The sequence below is a fragment of the Phoxinus phoxinus genome (genome assembly GCF_949152265.1).
Source record: "Phoxinus phoxinus genome assembly, chromosome: 10".
NCBI lineage: Eukaryota > Metazoa > Chordata > Actinopteri > Cypriniformes > Leuciscidae > Phoxinus > Phoxinus phoxinus.
The window spans coordinates 13,002,635-13,023,149 of record NC_136885.1 but is presented as its reverse complement, the minus strand read 5'-3'; the positions used below and the strand labels follow the sequence as shown (position 1 = coordinate 13,023,149).

The 20,515-nt window shown below is 40.7% G+C and overlaps 1 protein-coding gene across 5 annotated transcripts in view; it reads left to right on the top strand.

Moving 5' to 3' along the window:
* The window catches only part of cep192 (centrosomal protein 192), a 33,211-nt gene extending 16,218 nt beyond the window's left edge, over positions 1–16,993 (top strand). For 2 of the 5 annotated variants that reach the window (XM_079626113.1, XM_079626112.1), the window contains exons 22-48: positions 68–806; positions 891–1,039; positions 1,805–2,035; positions 2,410–2,535; positions 2,668–2,811; positions 2,890–2,953; positions 4,336–4,475; positions 4,601–4,693; positions 4,834–4,952; positions 5,150–5,335; positions 7,199–7,289; positions 9,212–9,391; positions 9,471–9,731; positions 9,917–10,038; positions 10,753–10,862; positions 10,942–11,104; positions 11,185–11,366; positions 11,521–11,644; positions 11,795–11,900; positions 13,542–13,749; positions 13,942–14,018; positions 14,112–14,207; positions 14,301–14,420; positions 14,615–14,724; positions 14,894–15,023; positions 15,274–15,332; positions 16,325–16,993. In XM_079626113.1, the coding sequence (XP_079482239.1) occupies positions 68–806; positions 891–1,039; positions 1,805–2,035; positions 2,410–2,535; positions 2,668–2,811; positions 2,890–2,953; positions 4,336–4,475; positions 4,601–4,693; positions 4,834–4,952; positions 5,150–5,335; positions 7,199–7,289; positions 9,212–9,391; positions 9,471–9,731; positions 9,917–10,038; positions 10,753–10,862; positions 10,942–11,104; positions 11,185–11,366; positions 11,521–11,644; positions 11,795–11,900; positions 13,542–13,749; positions 13,942–14,018; positions 14,112–14,207; positions 14,301–14,420; positions 14,615–14,724; positions 14,894–15,023; positions 15,274–15,332; positions 16,325–16,457 (4,263 nt within the window). In that variant the 3' untranslated portion in view covers positions 16,458–16,993. The remainder of the gene's footprint in view (positions 1–67; positions 807–890; positions 1,040–1,804; positions 2,036–2,409; positions 2,536–2,667; positions 2,812–2,889; positions 2,954–4,335; positions 4,476–4,600; positions 4,694–4,833; positions 4,953–5,149; positions 5,336–7,198; positions 7,290–9,211; positions 9,392–9,470; positions 9,732–9,916; positions 10,039–10,752; positions 10,863–10,941; positions 11,105–11,184; positions 11,367–11,520; positions 11,645–11,794; positions 11,901–13,541; positions 13,750–13,941; positions 14,019–14,111; positions 14,208–14,300; positions 14,421–14,614; positions 14,725–14,893; positions 15,024–15,273; positions 15,333–16,324) is intronic. The other 3 variants (XM_079626114.1, XM_079626116.1, XM_079626115.1) reach the window with 3 other exon arrangements.
* Positions 16,994–20,515: the final 3,522 nt, after the last annotated feature.

Genomic DNA, 20,515 nt, shown 5'->3' with positions numbered 1-20,515 from the left:
ACCATGATGCCACTGATTTGCTTTATGGTTTAAATGTACAGAAGAATCTTTTTCTCTGCTTCTTCAGAAAAACACCTCAATAGCTTTAAGCACCACTATAATCCGAGCCAGCCCAACTCCTCCAGTGGAGCCGTTTGATAATGGGAATGTTTTGAGTTCCTTAAAGAGTCCAGAGCCTCGTTGCCACTCTGAAATTCCAGGACTCAACCAAAAGACCTCAGAACTGGGCTCACGTAGCCAGAGTGAAAGGGACTTCCATAAAGAAGAAAACGGATACGCTAATGGCAACCGCCAGTCTGAGCCTGGGCTGAGGCTATACACTCAAGGGGATTCTGGGTACTCGAGCAAGATAAACATTCAGCATCCACCTGGGACAGCCACAGAACCGGCGCACCAATTGTTGCCTCATGTCTTGGGGTCTGGGTCTTGTTTTGGTGTCACGGATGACTTTGCATATGGGCCAGTTCCGAGCTATAGCTCTCAGGGTCCCCTGCCAAACTTCTCCAGCCTCCTAACAGGACGTTCCCACTTCAGTTCCCAACTGGCACAGCAGTATCTGAACTCAGAGGGTCCTCTACATGCTCCTCCCTATCAGATTGGAGGGCCATCTGGTTTGTATGGAGGATCAGCTGCAATGCCTCCTGCAAACCCATCAATGGGACATATGCATGTCCCTGGATCTACAAGTCTTCAGTCGGGTTACCTGAACACCGGTCAACAACATCCTCCGCATTATCCGGTCAGCAAGACTTATGGACAGCCAAGTGTTGGGTCATGGGCTGCACGAGATCTGGCAGATCTTAGAAGTGAGTGGAAATGTTCATGTATTTCAAAGACATCAGTGTTATGAAAGAGTTTCTTAATTTTTTTGTTTTTCACTTACACTTTAGCTCAAGTAATAGTTCCAAATGAGCTGAAGTTTCCTAGTTCTTGCTGTGTGGGAATTGCCTCTCAGACATCCCTCAACATCTTCAACCCCTCTGAGCGCTGGCAGCAAGTTTCCATCTCCATCACAAGCCTATCCATTGATGGAGAGAAGGTAAGAAAATCTGTCAAATGTAGTCTAGATCAGTGGTTCTCAACAGCGAGGCCTCAGCAAAATTTCAGTGGGGCTTTAAGATCATGTGAAGATTGATGCATTTAAATGTTTGTTTCAGCAACAAATTAATATAGAATAAAAACGTTGCCTTATGTGCAATATACATTTTTATATACAACTCACAGTTTGAGTGTTTAATAATAAATTAATACAATTATTTTTATTAAAGATGAAAAGTAAGAAAGAAAATCAGTAAGACATGTTGTTTTGGTGCATCACTGTAAAATTGAGTTAGACAAAAAGTATTCAAATCTTAAAACAACAGAAATTAAGACATTTTCTTATTTTATTAGAAAACCTGTGTAAATTATGTAAATGAGAAAAATAATAAAATTCAGTTGTTTTTATAAGAAATATACATTTTTCACTATTCACTTTACATTTTATAAATGTTCTAGATGTAGGCCAAGCTAAAAAATGTTTAAATATTTATAAACGACTGGAAAAGGCATGTAAATTCATTCATCAGTGGTAAGATTGAAGAATGTTCGGCTCCTAAAATTCTGGAGTCCTGCTTTATAAAAATGTATAAAAACTAGAAATGAGAATTGGGCCTTCAAATATTTGGTGTGGATAATGATGGCCTTGCTCTAGATTTAGCTAAATCTGGCCAAAAAGCAGTTTATCTGAAGCCTCTTGTAGATACATGTTTTATTTATTGTCCATTTTTGTATGCAGTATTATAATTGTTTCAATGCATCTCAGGTGGAGTCTCTCCCATTCCAGTGGCTGATAGTAAAGAATAAGACCATAATTGGACCTAAATGTACAGAAGAACAGAAGGTTTTGTTCATAGCTCCGAGGGCTGGACTGTATCAATGTACTCTCAGTGTGTCATCCTGGCCTGCATCTGCAGAGATGGAGATGGTTGCTCACGCCGAAGTCTTTGCCAAGAAAGTGGTGATGATCGCTGTGGCTGAGAACCCTTCAATAGAGGTTAAAAGAGTTTTCTTTGCCCTTATTGCTAGTTCAAAGTACTAAAACTGCATATAATTATTTTTGCACTAGGATTAATGATGTGGTGGTTTGAAGGCCACTTCACACTGTACCGACAGGGAGGGCAACAGACACTGTCAAGTCCTGTCGGAGCTTGTTTTTGCTGATTGAAAAATTTGAATTAGAATGTCTGAGAAGTGACATGCTGTAATCTGGTGACTGCCTCCGTTGGTCTGCATCTGTTGGTGCAGTGCGGATTGGCCTTTATACCTGTAATTTGTTAAAATTGTTATTTTTCTTTAGGTCTCTTTTAGAAGTTATATTTTAATCCATGTGAAATGTGCAAAAATTCTTTCTCGTATTTTAATAAATAGGTAGATGTTGGAAAGACCGGCTGCTTGGAATTCGGGGACCTGTCGGGGGGCAGTACTAAGACTCTGCCACTCAAAGTGGTCAACAGGACTCATGCCACTGTGCCTATTCGACTGGTTATCAGTGCGGTCAGTGAGATCTGTCAGCATTTGTTTTTGAAAATTGTTGTGTATGATGTAATCCTAATGAGACTTTTGACAGATAATGACAGACCTCGTTCAATGGCATGTTAAACAGTGTCAAGGTTTTTTCTCTCATAGAATGCATCAGCATGGCATTGTTTCGGCTTCTCGAAGAGCCCGGTTGCCATGAGCACAGACGGTTCCCTTCATTCTGGCTCAACCATGACCTCACTTTCAACTTCATCAGTCATAAACCATGTGCTGCATGCCAGTTATTCGGAGGTGAATATCTCTCTAAATAGTTTTTTTTTTTTTGACCCGATGGCAGATTTGAGTGTTTAAATGCATGTCTTTTTCCAGAATCAGGAAAGCTTCTTGGTGTGGGTTCATTTCAGTGCCCCTCAGAAGTACATTTCAAGTTCAGGTATGTCTGTATGTAACCCTTAAAACTAGACACAAGTTGAGAAATGTTCATCCTGTATTAGTAGCATATCAGTGATACTAAAATAACACTGACTAAATATACATATACATATACATATACATACACACACACACACACACACACACACACACTAGGACTGCAACTAACGATTATTTTAAAAACAATGAATCGGATAAAAAAAACAAGAGCATTCATTTCCAACCCTTTATTCAAAAACAGAACTGACAGTGCAAATTCACAGTGCAAAAAAATCTTCAGAAAGGGCACAAACGGGTTGCTCCTTGAACATCCCTGAGCTGTTAAAGTAATAATAAAAAATATATTTTAACTGGACTAACACAAAAAAAACATACACATGTATGCTTTACATCTGCCAAATATATAGGCTTTTTTTAAATGGTGCACAAAAATATGTATATTTTTATTTAAAGGGATCTGAGCTGTCAGAACTAAATATTTTTTTTTTAAATAAAGAAAAATACAAATCAGAAAACTTAACAGGATTTGTATAAACGTCAGAACTTGTTCTCTACACTACACGCACTCACAGATGCACACACCTTTGTGTGCATCTGTGTACACTGGATTGACCACCTCGTATGGTCATTTAGAGTAAAGAATGAAATTCAGTACCGCAAATTGTGGAGAAAATATTCCCCTTGTAGTGGTACTTGGGACAGACAAGAAAATGTTTGCATCTTCTGTCTATCTGATTCAAATCAGTCTGCTAATTTTGTGGTTATTTATATATATATATGTTGTCCAATTATTGAACTTCCTTGCCTCTTATATAGTAATTATATATTACTATGTACCAATTTACCAATGCTCGGACACACTCTGTCTCTCTCGCGGAGTTCACTTCGCTTTTGTCCAATCCTGCACCTCTTAGCTCTGCTCCGCACTCAACTCAATTTTTTTAATATACTCCAACATCTCTGCGTCGCGCGACACAACGAATCGATAATGAAATTCGTTGCCAACTCTTTTAATAATCGATTTTTATCGATTTGTTGTTGCAGTCCTAATTAAGTCCTAAGTGGTCATAATCTTATGCCTGATCTGTGTGTGTGTATCTATTGTTCATGTTTTATTTGAACATTTTCATTTATTTATTTTCCTATTCAATTTTGATTATTTTTTTCTAGTTCTTTTTAGTACATTTGAGTTAAATTAAATGAAAGTGAGGGAGCCTTGGCAAACTACCTGAAATAAAATGTGATTCATGTATTTGTTATGGTTTATTTTTCAAAGGAACTTTTATATATACATTATATATAATATGGTCTATAATAACCCTACCCTGTATCCAATAAAATAAGGCACACAATGAACATGAGCTGTTTTTTTTTTTTTTTCAGGCGAGTTGGGGCCAGCTGATGAATACAGTGCACGGGTGGATATTGAGGTGGACAGTCCAGGCCCCAGTCATGTGATCCAGAGTGTGGCCCTGAGGGCAAGGGCAGGCACTGCAAGAGTGCATGCACCCAAAGACCTACAGGTAATGGAGGAAACATTCTCTATATGCTACAAGACACACCTGAATTTTTTGGGTTATGAAATGGGTTCAGTTTCAGTTTTTTGCTTGCTTTCTGTCACTTATTTATTACATGAATATCTGTGCAGACGGTGTGTCTTCAGGCTCCTTTGGGGCAGACTGCAAAGCAGACTCTTCCCTTAAAGAATGCAGGCAACATTGATGTTCTGCTCAAACTAAAGGTACCTGATATGAGCTTTACTTTAATACACTTAGATGTTTCTCTTACATTGACAACATACTCTAGAATAAATACCTTAGAATATGTCTCAAAAGCTTTGTTTTTAATTCTAGTTTCTTTGTCTTTCTGGCTGTTTTTCAGAGTACTGATGGTGATTGCTGCTTCACTGTGAGGCCAGAGGAGCTGACTCTGAAAGCTGGAGAGGAGCAAGGCGTAGTGGTCTCTTTTTCTGCCCAGGACACACAGAAACACAAGGAGAGGCATGTTCATTCATATAGATATAGGTTTTGTGTATGTTAATGAGTTTTGTCCTCATCAGAGGTTTTTATTTTTTTGCTTATTTTAAATGCGACACTGTTCAGATTGTGTGGGGGGTATAAACAAGTATGTTCAAAATATACTTGCAACTTCATATTGTTGCACTTTCAAGTAACTCAATTATTATTTTTTTCCTTAGCATGTTGACAATTCTGGTTCTACCCAGTGGACCTCAGTATGAGGTGATGTTGAAAGGAGAGCTGGTCCAAGGAGTTTCTGGGAAAGTGGCATCCCTACCTTCTGTATTATCACAGGCTGAAGTCCCACCCATCCTCTCCAACAAACAGTTCATGGCATGGGGAGGGGTTACGCTGGGCAGAGCAGTGTGAGTACACATAGCCATAGAATGAAGGGGTGTAACGGTTCAAATTACTTGCGGTTCGGTTTGTATCACGGTTTTAGGGTTACCGTTACGGTTTGGTATTTGTGCTATGTTCATGAAAAAAGGACTACTGTCAAATGACGTGTGATAAAGACAATGAGAACAAATGAAACTACAAACAACAGCACAAATAAATACAATGAGAACAAATGAAACTACAAACAACAGCACAAATAAATACACTAGTGCAAAGATTCAAATGAAATAAACCGTGTTTTTCAGGTATCTAACAGTAGTTTTCAGAAACAGAAATTTTATAAAGTAATCAAATGTAAAATTCTGTATACATTGAATAACTGTTGTAACTTTAATAAGGATTAATCTATATTTAGTCAAGAGCAGTGAGTAGGGGTGTAACGATACCCTCATGTCACGATACGATACCCTCATGTCATGATTCGATACATATCACGATACTGAACTCACTATACGATATTGCAATACTTCAAGACATATGGTAAAAGGTTAATCAAAAATGTACAGTTGATTTAAAATGCAAAATTTGTTATTACATTGGGTGTGGAAATGAATAGGCTTGGACTTGGTGCTGGTAACCCAACGCACAGGTCAATAGTGAAACCAGAATACAAATTTTCATGATTCTGAAGCTGAAAATACAGAATTATTTTAGATAGAATATGGCACAGCAGTATCTGAGCTCAGAGGGTCCTCTACATGCTCCTCCCTATAGAATATGCATGCTTTTCACTGACTAGATATATTTAAAATAATGTAGGCCACTTTTTACTGGTAACATAAGTAATTTGGCATTATCAGGACCCACAAATATTCCCCCATTGCATTATTATACATTTTTATATATAGTAGTTTAATGTCGTACTGTAAACTTAAATTTTTCCTCACAGAAATGTACATTTTGGGTGAATTAAACACAATACATATTGTCACCATCCACGATACATATTGATGCATTTTTGTATTGTGACACGATATATTGTTACAACTAATAGCATATTAGACAATTATATTAGGCTGCTGTCACTTTAAGATAATGCACAATGCACAGATCCAATATACTGAAACACATGTTGTTTTTCTCGTGTTGACTGTTCGACTCAGGCATGTTGACAATTTTGTGTAAATTTGTCCGTCTTGTTCAAGCACAAGACATTAGAACTCCATTTATTCACAGAAAACCTCTCATAACATGCACAAGTTGCACGTCATCTTTCGCTTAAACGTTTAAATTGGCAAGCTTAACACATGTAAATAATAGTTTCATGATGATTCAGCACTGGCCCGATTGGGACAGTGACAGTTCTGTCAACTGTCCCAAGCGTCTTTCACGCTGTCCATGGGCATTTAGGCTGTTCTCATTGTCAAGTCCTGATCACCTCTTTCGTTATTGTTTTGTCTTTTCGAATTCGCACTGGGCTCCTGTTTAAACAGCTCTATCAGCGGCGTGTCTCCTTCGCTTGCCATGCTGAACTGCAACACGCCAGCATTTAAGGAATTGATGTCAGCAACAGATTTACATACTAAGTTGACTGGACAGCTACTCTCACATGAAACATGCGTGTATGTGTATTCACATGAGTGTATTCATAGACAGAATTCCGTTAATGTCAGTTTTGTGCAGCTTTTTTTTTTTTTTTTTTTTTTACCAAATCATAGATGCGTCGTTAGATTTGAGATTAACCACCGTGGAAATGCGTGCCGAAACAGTGAAAAACCGAACTGTATCGTTCTCCACCCACGAAGAACCGTTAATAGAAAGTCAAAGAAACTGCTGTAAATGTAAACGTACAAATTAAATGTGTGTGGATAATGCTTTTGTGTTTGCAGGCAACAGAAACTGGTGCTAAGAAACAATTCACCCTCTACACCACAGCAACTCAGACTTCTCATCAGGGGTCAAGACCAAGATTGTTTCCAGGTAAGCTAACTCAGTATAAAATTGGCAAATTAGGACACAGCAACTATGCCCTAAATGTATGTACTGTTTTTGTGAAGAAAAAGTACATACTTTTGAGTGTGTGGCATAATAGTAGGCAAGCTTTGGGACATACTACTAAATCATAGAGCAGTCCGTTAAAGACGCAATTGCCGCATGGTTATTTACATCCTGCCACCGTATAAACTGCCCTGTTAATCATTTTGTCACAGTTGAATCCTCCATGTTTTATTTAATTTCTTTCCAAATTGGACAGAAATGTAGTAGCACGTTGATCTGCCAGTCGTGAATCTTTCATGCGGAGAACTCTTCTCATGTGTTTTATAAAGGCATGTTTGGTCATTAATCTGTAAATCCATCTTTATGCAAAGTTCACAATGCTGTTGCAGATGAAATATAATGTGGATAACATTGAATAAATACCTTTTCGTCAGGTTAGAGACAGATTAAGAGGTTTATGGGTTTGAGAAATTAATAATCAATCTAAACGGTTGGTCTTGCACATCTGCCATGTTTGTAGTTTTTTTTTTTTAGATGTTTTACTCATGTTTGCAGTTTTAATAGAATCCTTGTCCAACGCGCAATGGGTTGTGGGCAATATTAGCCATTAAAGTGTGCATGGATCTGCACTATAACATATCTAAGTCTATAACAAACTATGAGCTGTAAGACACTAATTCTCATTTGGAATACTATTTAGGATGGATGGTATGTAAATTGGGACACAGCATTTAGTTGTGTACGTTCTTCATTTTGCTGTATGAAACTGATGCTCACCAGCTGGTCGATAACTTGCTGCTGCATATTTTAGAGTAAAGCGCAGCTGTCTTAAGTTACATGCAAGCAGCTTATGATTTTCAGTGTCTCGGACAGCATGGTTTGCAGTAAATACTGCTCCACGTGAACTCTGTACAGAGATTTTGGTTTGCTTATGTGCATTCGAAAATGCAACACGACAACATTTTTCCCATATTTGAAATAACAGATTCATAAACCATTCTTGTCAACAACAGAGACTCTCTAATTATCTGCCAAAATAAGAGCTTTATGGTTTAACATTTGAAAGCAAAGAAATTAAATTAAATAATACTGATACCAGTATTGGTTTGGACCTGATACTGCGCTTTTGTACTCGTACTCATTAAAATGCTCCAATACCAACGGCACGCAGCATGTTTTCAGTACAGCGTTTGTCCATTACAAAGAAATGCAGACAACCGAACAAACACAGAAATGGATAATGAAGATGTGTATCAAGTAGTAGTAAGAGGTATGATTAATAGAATGAGCATAACTTCAATATTTACACCTGTATAGCTGCTGTGCACAGGCTGACAAGTGAAGCACTCTAATTGGATTGTGTGTAGCGGCATTAGTATTATTGCCTTAGAAATGCATTTCTTTGTTGTATTTCATAATATTTTTTTATTTTTAATAAGAACAATATTTCCCATTCATTTCAATTAATTTCTGATTGGCAGTTGTAATAAAATACTTGGGACTATATACACAAATACTTGAGAGTGTAGGGAGAACGACTCTATCACGTCATTCACAGTGCTTGATGGGAGTGGCCGTTCCCTGCAAGCTCTTTTGGTGTGATTTGCTTGCCGTGATACTCTGGTGGAATTTTGGGTTTTTCACCATAAATTTTAAAAGTTGAATACACATGGCTTTAACAAAAGCACTTACCATCGATTAACAACCTCTGAACTCACAGTAGGTCTGTTTTTACATGCATGTTTGTTTTGTTTTTTACTTCCAGAACCCAACTGTTGCACTCTAAGGAGCTGGTTATCCTAGGCCAATAGTTTTGTAGAACCGGTGGCAGTATTATTCACATTTGTCTATCCACATTTGTTTATCTCTTCTCTCCTTTGTCTTTTTCTGTCTCAACCCTCCAGCTGCAGAGTTCATTCGGCCCAGATGAGCGACTGACGCGTAACAGAGAGCTGTCAATCAAACCCAAAGAGGATGTGACTGTTCATCTGCTCTTTGCTCCCACGCGCGTTGCCTCTATGCTAGCCAAACTGGAGATCAAGCAGTCTGCTGCTCGTGCCTCCCAGCCTGGGGTCAAGTTCACTGTGAGTTTATTTATAATCTCTGATAAACCATAATATTGTCACAAATAGGTGGTGTCACACTTAATCATGGTGTTCTCAGATCCCTTTGTCGGGATATGGCGGCACAAGTAACGTGATCCTGGAGGAGTTGAGGAAGCGTTCTGATGGCTATGTGGCCACGATTGGTGGAGTGCAGGCCGGCCGTGTCAGTAAACTCTGCGTGTGCGTGCGAAACACGGGCTCACGTGCTGCCTTTGTGAAAGTGGTCCCCTACAGCAATCTTCAGAATCGAGCTGTCATGGACTCGACCATTATTAGCTTATCCCCTTCACAGTTTGTTCTGAAAGAGAGAACGCAGGAGGTGAGCCAAGTGCACATTTGACTAAAATCTAAATATTTTGTTGTGTTGATTTTGTATTTTGTTGATTTTAGAAAAGATTTCTTCCACATAACATTTTATAGATTTTATTCAGAAATTGCTTTTGGACTGCCATCCATGTTTACACCTGTATTTGCTTGGAAGATTTATCAGTGCTGCTTCTACAGGTGATCACCATAGCGATGAAGGCTTCACGCAGAGAGCAGGCACTCTGTCAGTCCGCTGCCGCTCTCCTTTCAACTGTCTGCCTCTTCTGTGGGGACGAGGTCTCTCGACAACAGTTCAGGAAGTCAGTGACTTTTCTCATTTGACTCGATTGGCTAAATTCTCAGATTAAATGAGAATTTTTGTAAAATATTTCATAAATGGTCACAATTTACATTTGAAAGTAACTAACTATGCATGGGGTGGCATACCGCCATTCGTTTTGTTTTTTTATGTTTTTAAAGTCTCTTATTTCTATTAAAAAGTAGTGTTTTACTGTTTTCCATTTTTTTAAATGTAATGTATTCCTGATACAAAGCTTAAACAAAACATGCTGATTTGGTGCTAAAGAAACATTTCTTCTTATCAATGATTAAATCATTTTTGCTGCTTAATATTATTGCAGAAACCGTGAGTTTCTCTAAGTTTGGGGTAAATAGAATAACTTGTTAGCAAAAATGCATTAAATTGATCAAAAGTAACTGTAAATGCATTTATGATGTAAAATGAAATTTCTTTTTCAAATGTTTTTTTTTTTCCTCAAGATTCTTCAATAAATAGAATGTAGATAGTTAGATGTAGTTTGTATAGATTCAATAAACCAAGAATAGCAATGTATGTTTCCTGAAAAATATCAGCACAGCATTGATAAGAGCTGATTCTTGAGCACCATTCTAGGAATAAATTAACATTTAAAAATGGAAAACTACTGAAAAGAAAATAATGAAAGGTAACATTTTTAGACTTTGTGTGATGGTAAATCATGTTTTATAACTTTGTATTTTAATCCGTTTTCAAGGTTACTACAAATCAAACCAGAAGCAGGGAATAAAGTACTGTCTGAGAACAGCTTGTTGAAGAGTATCCCCTTTGATGAAATGTTCCTCGGGGAGGAGCAGGTTCAGGAGGGTAAGATTGGATGTTCTTACCCAAAAATTGAATCGCTTTTACTCAACTGACCCTGGTATTTATTTTTTGGCTTTTTCAGCCTATGATTTGCCTCAGAGGCCAAATGAAGCTCAAATTTTCTATGGCAACATGAGCAAAGTGATGCTGTCACTGTTTGGCACTGTGGAAATGTCAGACTCTGGAGAGAGCGACCATATGGAGTCCATCAGACCTTCACAACGGCAGGCTTCCGAATCAGACAGGTAATCATCCTCAACGAATAACATCGTGAACACAAAAGAATGCTTTCAGACTTTACGGTGCTGATAAAGTTAATGTGTAGTTCTCCACGCAGCGGTTTGGGGTCATCAGGCCGTTACATCAGTAATGTTTCTCTGGACGTGCTGCCAGTCAAAGGTCCTCCATTAAGCCCATCAGGACCTGTGCTGAAACAAACAGAGCTGAACCTGGAGAACACCTGGAGCATCAAGCCTGAACAGCTGGTTCTCACTGCACCCACTATCAGTAAGACTCATTTAGTTTAGGAATGTGATATTGAAAATGACCTCGAGTGGTTTAAGTGTTAGAACATTAGTATGTGTTTAAAGCAAATGCACTTAGCATAGTGGGATCGAATGCTTTCCCCTCTGAATGTTATTTTCCGTTGGTTTATTTGCAGACAGTGCAGCTGACACCAGGCATGTGCAAATACTGAACCGCTCAAACAGAGAGCTGAGCTTTGAGCTGTCCTGGCCTGCCCACTGCCTTACCATCACCCCACAGCACGGAGTCATTGAACCTCAGTACGAGACTTGCATATAAACAAACACCAGGAAAATCAATGAAACGCTGTCACCTTAACATTTTGCTCTCATATTTCATTTAAAGCACATGGCTGATATAAATATTTGGCATTTCAACAAATTTTAATCTATAGGTTTTTTTTTTTTCAGGAGCCACTTACAAATCCTCATCAGTCCCAATCCCTCTCTGGCAACCAAATCCTCAATGCTGCCCTGGAGTGGACAGATCTATGTACAGTGTGATAATCAACAGAAGGTACTAGAGTTTCCCTAAAAAAAAAAAGTTTATATATATGTATGTGATGCGATCTGGGAAAACCCACCACATGGTGAAATTTGACCCATTACAGGTTTTGATACAATATTAGAGCTGGTTTCAAGCCCTTTCCAAATCTGTTTTTATTTCTTTCATCGTTTGTCGGTAACAAGTTATGGTTCTCTGAAGTCGGCTGATCGCTATGATTTTCAGGAATGGAATTTTGAGAAAAACAGGTTTAATTAACGGTCATGTCGTGCTAGCGGGAAGATTGGCTCTTTTTTTTTCCATATCACATATTTTAGTAATCATCATAGGATGAATTTTGAGTTCGTAAGCTTCCGAATGATACCCAATCTGTGAAAACCTTTTTGAAATCGGACGATTGAGAGGCGAGCAAGATCTTTTAAGCGGCTACTTCAGACGTCGTTATCTTGTGCTCCGCTCTGCATCTCACGATAACGTTGGATAAAAAAGTTAAATGAACAAAAACCTTGCGTGCCGTTGTAGTTTACACAGGATCTTCTTGATAGGTGAACTGTCTCTATAGTGTTAAGAGAAGGAGAGCTATGGTATGGCAGGTTTTTTTTTTTTTTTAAACGCCTCCGCTGGGCGTGTTCTTAAAGAGAAAGACAGCCATTTATAGTGGCAAGCTGAAAAGACTATTTTCCTGCACTAAACTAATCTCTGAATACATCTTGGCAAATTCACTATAGACAAGATGTTATAGAATAATAATTTAATGAAAACCCAATTTTGACAAACTGACATTCTGTCTATTTTTTAGACCTTACTGAAACCGTACCATCTCATCACGTTTATCAACAAGTGTGACAGCATGTCCTTTACCACAGAAAATAATATTAAAGTATAATGTTCTTATCCTATTCAAATCACATTTCTGGTTTCTCATTTCAGTCTGACTGCTCTGATCAATTTGTTTGTAGCAATTCTGTCTGTCACTTTCTTATGCCACGTAAAACGTAAACATTTCAGACATTGTTGGAAACATGCTGAAATTGTTGCAGAAATAAGGTTGTTGCAAAGTACAGATCGAGCAGAACATTTCGGTTTACTGCTAGTCGGCCTGGCCTACACGCCTCTTTTGAGACCAGCGGAGATGGTAGCAGTTGCGTTTGCCAGCCTCACCTGTTTCTGCCGCTGCTTCATATAAAATGTAGTAGTCCAGCATCGCGGCTTGCCATTGACAGCATCTGTATTGCAAACGTCTCCATGTTGCTAATGCTGTTTTTTGCCATTGGAATACAATGAAATTTCTTCGCCATAGAAGCCAATGCAGAGATTTCAGAAAACTAAACAGCACCACGGGGAAACAAATCAGATCTCAACCGTTGCGATACACAATGTGGACAGTCAATCCTTTAGATCAGATTCCAATCAGAGACCAATAATCAAATTTGAACTGACTGTGAACAGTTGCACAAGCATGTGGAGCAAAGCATTCCAGTGAGTTTAATAACAGAAATGTGCATTTAAAAAAACATTTTGTACAGAGGAATTTGTTACTGCGGGTGCAAATAAAACATCATGGTGTTGCTCTCTCCGTAACGTCTATTCTTATGTCTCTTTCTTTGAAGTCCATTAAAGTCCTTAACGTCTATTCTTATGTCTCTTTCTTAGTCCATTAAAGTCCAGATTCGACAGGATCTGGCCATGGATGTCTCTGCCACTAGCTGTGCCACGGACCGCTCTTTATGCCCACTACCCCCTCAGGCTGAGACCCCTACCATACCAGGACAGAAACCTCAGAGCAACAGCGCCCAACCTCAGGTTGAGATCAAGAACCGAACCCTGGTCTTCTCGCCCACTGCCTCTGGAGAGTCATCAGGTAACTTTATAACATGCCATCTGAACTTAATGTACATTCACTATCTCTGTACATTCACTTTCTCCAAAATTACCTGTCATTATTTGTCCAGTAACAGGATTTTGATCAGTTTGAGACATTAGAACTCTCAATATAAATCTGAAATCTTGGCCTATTAAAATTGTGTAAGGAAAGCTTCTTTTCTTTGTACAGAATCTTCCCTGGAGGTGGAGAATCATGGAGAGGAGGTGAGGTGGTACCTGTCTTCATTTGCACCTCCATATGTGAAGGTGTGTGATTTTTGGCACTTATGTAAGAATTTTGAAACCTTTCATTCCTGAGGGATTTATTGATTTTGACTTTGCTGTTGTCTCTTGGTTCAGGGTGTTGATAGCAGTGGAGATGTTTATCGTGCCACATACTCTGCCTTCAGGTGTGAGAAGGTATCTGGGACTTTGGGGATTCAAGAGAGGATGAAGGTAGGGCTGTGTGTCAAAACATCATCTTGTCTCTGACAGATCTAATGCAATTTTACCCGACTTAACCCTTTTTTGGTGGTGCTTTGTTAAAAGGTTCCAATCACTTTCCTCCCACGTGACCGAGGAGATTATGCCCAGTTTTGGGATTTGGAATGCCACCCTGCAGCCAAACCTCAGCACAAGAGCCGTGTTCGCTTCCAGCTGTGCGGCGCTGTAAGTCTCTTGAATGAGGTGTTCTGTAGTGTCTTTTATAACCATACTAACCTAATGCAACTCCCATTGATAGCTGAACGTGTTGTTTCAGTCATGCGTTAATCTGAGAGAAGCAAAAAGTAATACATGTGCAGTAATCTAATTGGGAATGGCAGTCTTTCACAGTTTTTGAGTGTATTAATTTGTGTGTGCAGGGCATAAGAGCAGGAGAAGGAGCGAGTGTTAAAGAAAATTGCTCATTGGTTAAAACAGAAGCCACTGTGAAGAACAGGAAGAGACTGGAGTCTGCAGGCTCAAAGACAGGGTAAGAGAGTCTTTCACACTGAAGTTCACTTTCACATGTCTTATTAACATGCAGAACTCAACACTACAATCTGCCGCTAATCTAAATCTGATCTATAGAGAAAGATTGTATTTTCCCCTCTAAAACATTTCATAGGGCATATTTTGCTGTTTATCTTTAATTCATCCAGATCTTCAACTGAGACCCAAAAGAGGGGAGTGTATGCACCCCAAAGTCTGTACACATTTCCTGCCACACGTGTGGGCGTCACCAGCACGCTGAAGGTTAACTTCAGAAATAACTCCTTCGATACGCATGAGGTGAGAACACTAATGACCTTCAAAGTAGTAAAGCGGCAATAACTAATCAAAACAGGCACTTCACAGTTGTGCAAAGTTCTGTTTCTGTGAGGAAAAATACATTGAGTTCACAGAGCAATTATTTACACATAAAATACATTCAAGTCTAACAACTTCAGTCATATTGCATGTTGATGTGTGCAGTGTTATTATTGCTGCTCCTAAATGTCTGGCATGAGACTTATTTTGAGCTTTTCTAATTAACTTGCAGCTAAAATTCATAAGTCCTAAAGAGCCTTTCCACATCAAGCATTCAAATTATTCTCTAAGGTGAGTTACATTTTCTCTTGCTTATTCTCTAGTAGTATTAAGTCTTGCTTAAGCCAATTTAAGAAATAATAGCAAGTAGAGATTTTATTGAAGCGTTCCATGTCACTTCCTGCTGCCAATGCCTGATGTGAAGGCTCTGATTCTGAGCTCAGCCACAGGTCGGCCAGTGTGTTTTCTTTTGTGGTTTGTAGCACTGTAAGCATGTGATTGTGTTCTAAGTGTGTGTGTGATGTTATAAAATATTCAAACAACTTTGAGTTTAAATGAAACTCAAATTAAAAATTATTTATGAAGTTATGCATTCCACATCAGTTGGCTAGATTTTTTTTTTTTTAGATTTTTTTTGCGTTAAAGGGTTAGTTCACCCAAAATTTAAAATGTCATTAATGACTCACCCTCATGTCGTTCTAAGCCCGTAAGACCTCCGTTCATCTTCGGAACACAGTTTAAGATATTTTAGATATTTAGTCCGAGAGCTTTCTGTCCCTCCATTGAAAATGTATGTACGGTATACTGTCCATAAAGGACATAAAGGTAATAAAAACATCATCAAAGTAGTCCGTGTGACATCAGTGGGTTAGTTAGAATTTTTTGAAGCATCGAAAATACTTTTTGGTCCAAAAATAACACAAAATAAGACTTTATTCAGCATTGTATTCTCTTCCGGGTCTGTTGTCAATCCGTGTTCACGATTCCACAGTCTGACGTGAGACGCTGATGACGTGTTATCTGGTGCGCCGTGTATTTGGGTTCAAATAAATATTGCTGGGCAAAAAAATGCAAGTCTTCCTCTGTGTCGAAATCCTTAGACATGTTTGCGAAGATTGATTTTTTTTTTTTACAGTGTGCGTCTCCCTCAGTCTATAAATGAAGCTCGGGCGCACCAGATAACACGTCATCAGCGTCTTTCAGCGTCAGCAAGCTAGTTAGATGTGCTATTATATACCTGCATGTTTTCAAACATTTGAACCTTTTTCCATGTGGCTTTCTAGATCACAACACTACATCAACCTCCCTGTGCAGTTTGTGCCGGCCGCTGCGGGCCAGTTTTTCGGCACGCTACTCGTACAGACGGGCACAGACGCTAAACTGGCAATAGAGCTCAATGGAGAAGCCTTGCCATAAAGACCTGCTTAACATACCGCTCACCGCCAGCAGAGGCCACTGCAAGATGAAGCTAATAATGAAGAGACATACTTGAACCTTTTTCTTCTAAATGCTTTGCAAAAGAATGTCAAGCTTTGTGTTTTCCCCCACCCTTAGTTTTTCTAGTTGTCAACTATCTTATACATTTCTTTGGATATAAGCACCATGCAATATGGATATTATATATCCAGCATCACAACTAATTTTTTTGTAATTTTATGTGTTAGCCACAGTTTATCACCTTCGTATCACTGATGAAATGTCTGTATCAGTTTACTACCTTGTTGTAAGGATTTGTTTCATTTTGTGTAACTGTTAACATGAGCTCACCTGTTGATTGAAGTGTTATCACATAATGAGGCCGGACAAATATTTTAAAGAAAGATTTGAATCACCATTAGTTGAAGATTGCATATGCTCTGTTCAGCACAAAAATCGTTTTATGTATTATTATTTTTGTCTGACGTAGGTATTTATTTTAAATCAGTTCTTGATAAATAAAAATAATAATTTTATTTATTGGTGAATTGTCTTCCACTAATGTGTATCCTACCTTACTGTTTTTTTGTTTTTGCTCCATACTGAAAAGGTTGTTGAGCTTGTTTGTGGTTAAGTTAAATGCACACTACAGCTTTTTCCTTCTTTAAAATTAAAATTTAAACGAGTTAATACATAAATGTTAATTTTAGGGTTGCTGGTGTCACTAACCCAGGAGGAATGTCGTGTAGTCCCTACTAGCCGTTTGTTGTAGTCATTTTCTTTAAAAGCAAATATCTTCCTTTGCTTAGATCTTTGAGCGTTGTACATTTGCAGATGTTGTTTATGCTCAAACAGCAACATTACACACTAGCTAAAGTTAGAAAAGTGAAATCATACTTTACCAAAAATGCAGACAGTCTGCGTGCAAATTGAGAACGTACTCGGTTACTAACGTAACCTCGGTTCTCTCTAGAAGAGGGAACGAGTACTGCGTCGAAGAACGCTACGGGAAAGATATTTCTTTTTCGAGATTGAAGCCTAAAATTAATCCTTAATTTTGTAATATTGTAAAACGCTTTTCTGAAGCATACAACCTAGGCGGAGCAATACAGCTCACCCATTGGCTGCTCTGCCAGAAAAGCACAGCCTATGCGAGGCCAGAGACGCTGACCAATGAGGACGCTTCGCGCCCTTCTGCGTCACCTCCCGCCCAAACAGGCGTGGCCTAGGCCTATAAATACGAGCATAGCTGTCTAACACGCCGATTTTCGTCAATGAAGCGACGCAGCGTGGGCACGCACGGCCATGAGACGCAGTACTCGTTCCCTCTTCTAGAGAGAACCGAGGTTACGTTAGTAACCGAGTACGTTCTCTTACGTAGAGTTCTCTCGTACTGCGTCGAAGAACGCTACGGGAACCCTATGTAAACCGCCGTGCGTGCTCTTGGACCGACACAGACACCTAAGGGCGCGCGCGCCCTGGTATACAAGTGCCTACCCCAAGAAGTATAGGGAGAGCGGCTAAAATAGCATCATCCCTTTATAGTAGTGCCTCTTAAGGCATAATAGCATATATATGTAAATATAGATATATATGAGGGGTAATAGCATGCTCATGGGACACATTGTCAGTGAGTGATGCTTAAACATTGAAGTGACCTGGGCCGCAGCGCGGGGCAGGAACACTTATACATATTAAACATTGAAGTGACCTGGGCCGCAGCGCGGGGCAGGAACACTTATACATATTAACATTGAAGTGACCTGGGCCGCAGCGCGGGGCAGGAGCACTTATACATAGTCTTCTAGACCGAGAGCAGTTTAGCCTGCAACGCAGGAACCTCTAGGTTATAGAACCTAATAAATGTAGACGGGAAGGCCCAGCCTGCCGCCATACAGATATCTTGTAACGAGATTCCGCTATACCAAGCCCATGAAGAGGCCATGCCTCTCGTGGAATGTGCTCTGATGCCCAAAGGGCATTCCAAACCTCTAGATGCGTAGGCTAGCGCAATGGCGTCCACTACCCATCGAGACAGACTCTGTTTCGTCGCGGCTCGCCCCTTGGAGCGTCCGCTGAACGAAACAAAGAGCTGCTCCGTCTGTCGAAAAACAGCGGAGCGGGACACGTAAGCTCTTAATGCCCTGACCGGGCAAAGGGAGCTATTTCCGTCCTCTGAGGCCGGCAGGGCCGATAGGGAGATGACCTGAGCCCTGAACGGTGTGTTGAGGGACTTAGGCACGTACCCATGCTTCGGTTTCAGTACGACTACAGAGTCGTTTGGCCCGAACTCCATACAAGAAGCTCTCACTGAGAGCGCTTGCAAGTCTCCCACACGCTTCACTGAAGCGAGAGCCAAAAGAAACACGGTCTTGAAAGACAGGTGTTTCATGTCAACTGAGTGAATAGGCTCGAAAGGGGCCCCTTTCATAGCGTTCAACACTGTAGAAAGGTCCCAAACGGGGACTGAAGGAGGCCTTGGAGGGTTTAACCTCCTGGCGCCTCTAAGGAAGCGGACCACCAAGTCGTTCCTGCCTAGTGAACGGCCAAGCGTTGGATTAACGAACGCTGATATGGCAGCCACATAGACTTTGAGCGTGGATGGGGTTCTTCCCTTATCCAATAGCTCTTGCAAGAAGGAGAGAATCTCCGGTTCTCCACACTGAAGTGGTGACAGACCTTGATCTGAACACCATCCAGAGAACACCGACCATTTGGAAGCGTAGAGTCGTCTAGTAGACGGAGCCCTAGCTTGTTCGATCGTGTCTAACACTCCTCTTGGGAGGTTAGCGGGTACCCGTTTATGGCCCATACGTGTAGGGACCAAAGCTCGGGGTGAGGATGCAGAATCGAGCCCTTGGCCTGTGAGAGGAGGTCTCTCCTCACTGGAATCGGCCACGGGGCAGTACTTTTCAGTCGCATCAAAGCTGGGAACCAGGTCTGATTCGTCCAGTATGGAGCAACTAGTAGTACTGAGCATCCGCTCTCCTCGATACGCTCCAGCACTTGAGGCAGGAGTGAGACAGGAGGAAAAGCATAGAGCGGACGGCGGGGCCAGACTCTGGCCAGCGCGTTCGTGCTCTTCGAAAAGAATTCTGGGCAGTGAGCGTTTTCCTGGTTTGCAAACAGGTCTATTTCCGCTCTGCCGAACGTTTTCCACAGCAGACGCACTGTCTGTGTGTGTAGGGACCACTCTCCCGTAGGAACGTTGTCCCGTGAGAGTCCGTCCGGGCCTACGTTCAAGTGGCCTGGCACGTGCATTGCTCTTAACGAGTGCAGGTTGTGCTGGGCCCACACCAGTATGCGTTCCGCTAACCTGAATAGGTTCCGGGATCTCACGCCACCCTGGCGGTTTATGTAGGCTACTACCGACATGTTGTCCGAGCGGACCAGGACGTGGTGTCCTTTTATCCGGGGACAGAAGCACCTCAGCGCAAAGTCCACCGCCATCATTTCCAGGCAGTTTATGTGCGGTAGTTTGGCCCGCTCTGCCCACTGGCCAAAGAGCGGTCTGCCGTCGAGCAGTGCTCCCCAGCCTGAGGTGGACGCGTTCGTGGACACCACCTTCAGGCTCGAGGAAGTCCCCAGGCTTACACCTGACCGGTACCAGTCTGACGCTCTCCATGGTGTCAGGGCTGAAATGCATTCCTGAGTGACCTTGAGGCGATAACGACCGTGTAACCATGCTCGGCGCGGTACGCGCGTTCTCAACCAGAACTGTAGTGGCCGCATGCGCAGCAGGCCCAACTGCAGCACTGTTGAGGCTGAGGCCATGAGGCCCAGCATTTTCTGAAATCTCCTGAGTGGCACTATGTGGCCGCTGCGGAAGGATTTCGCCATTTGCAGGGTATTTCGCCTGCGCTGTGATGACAGCTGTGCTGTCATAGACAGTGAGTTCAGATCCAGTCCTAAAAAGGAGATCCTTTGACTGGGAAACAGTGAACTTTTCTCCCAATTGACTCTCAGACCTAAGCACTCGAGGTGATCGAGTATTAGTGTCTTGTGGTGAGCGAGTTCTGACGGCGATTGAGCCAGAATTAGCCAATCGTCCAAATAGT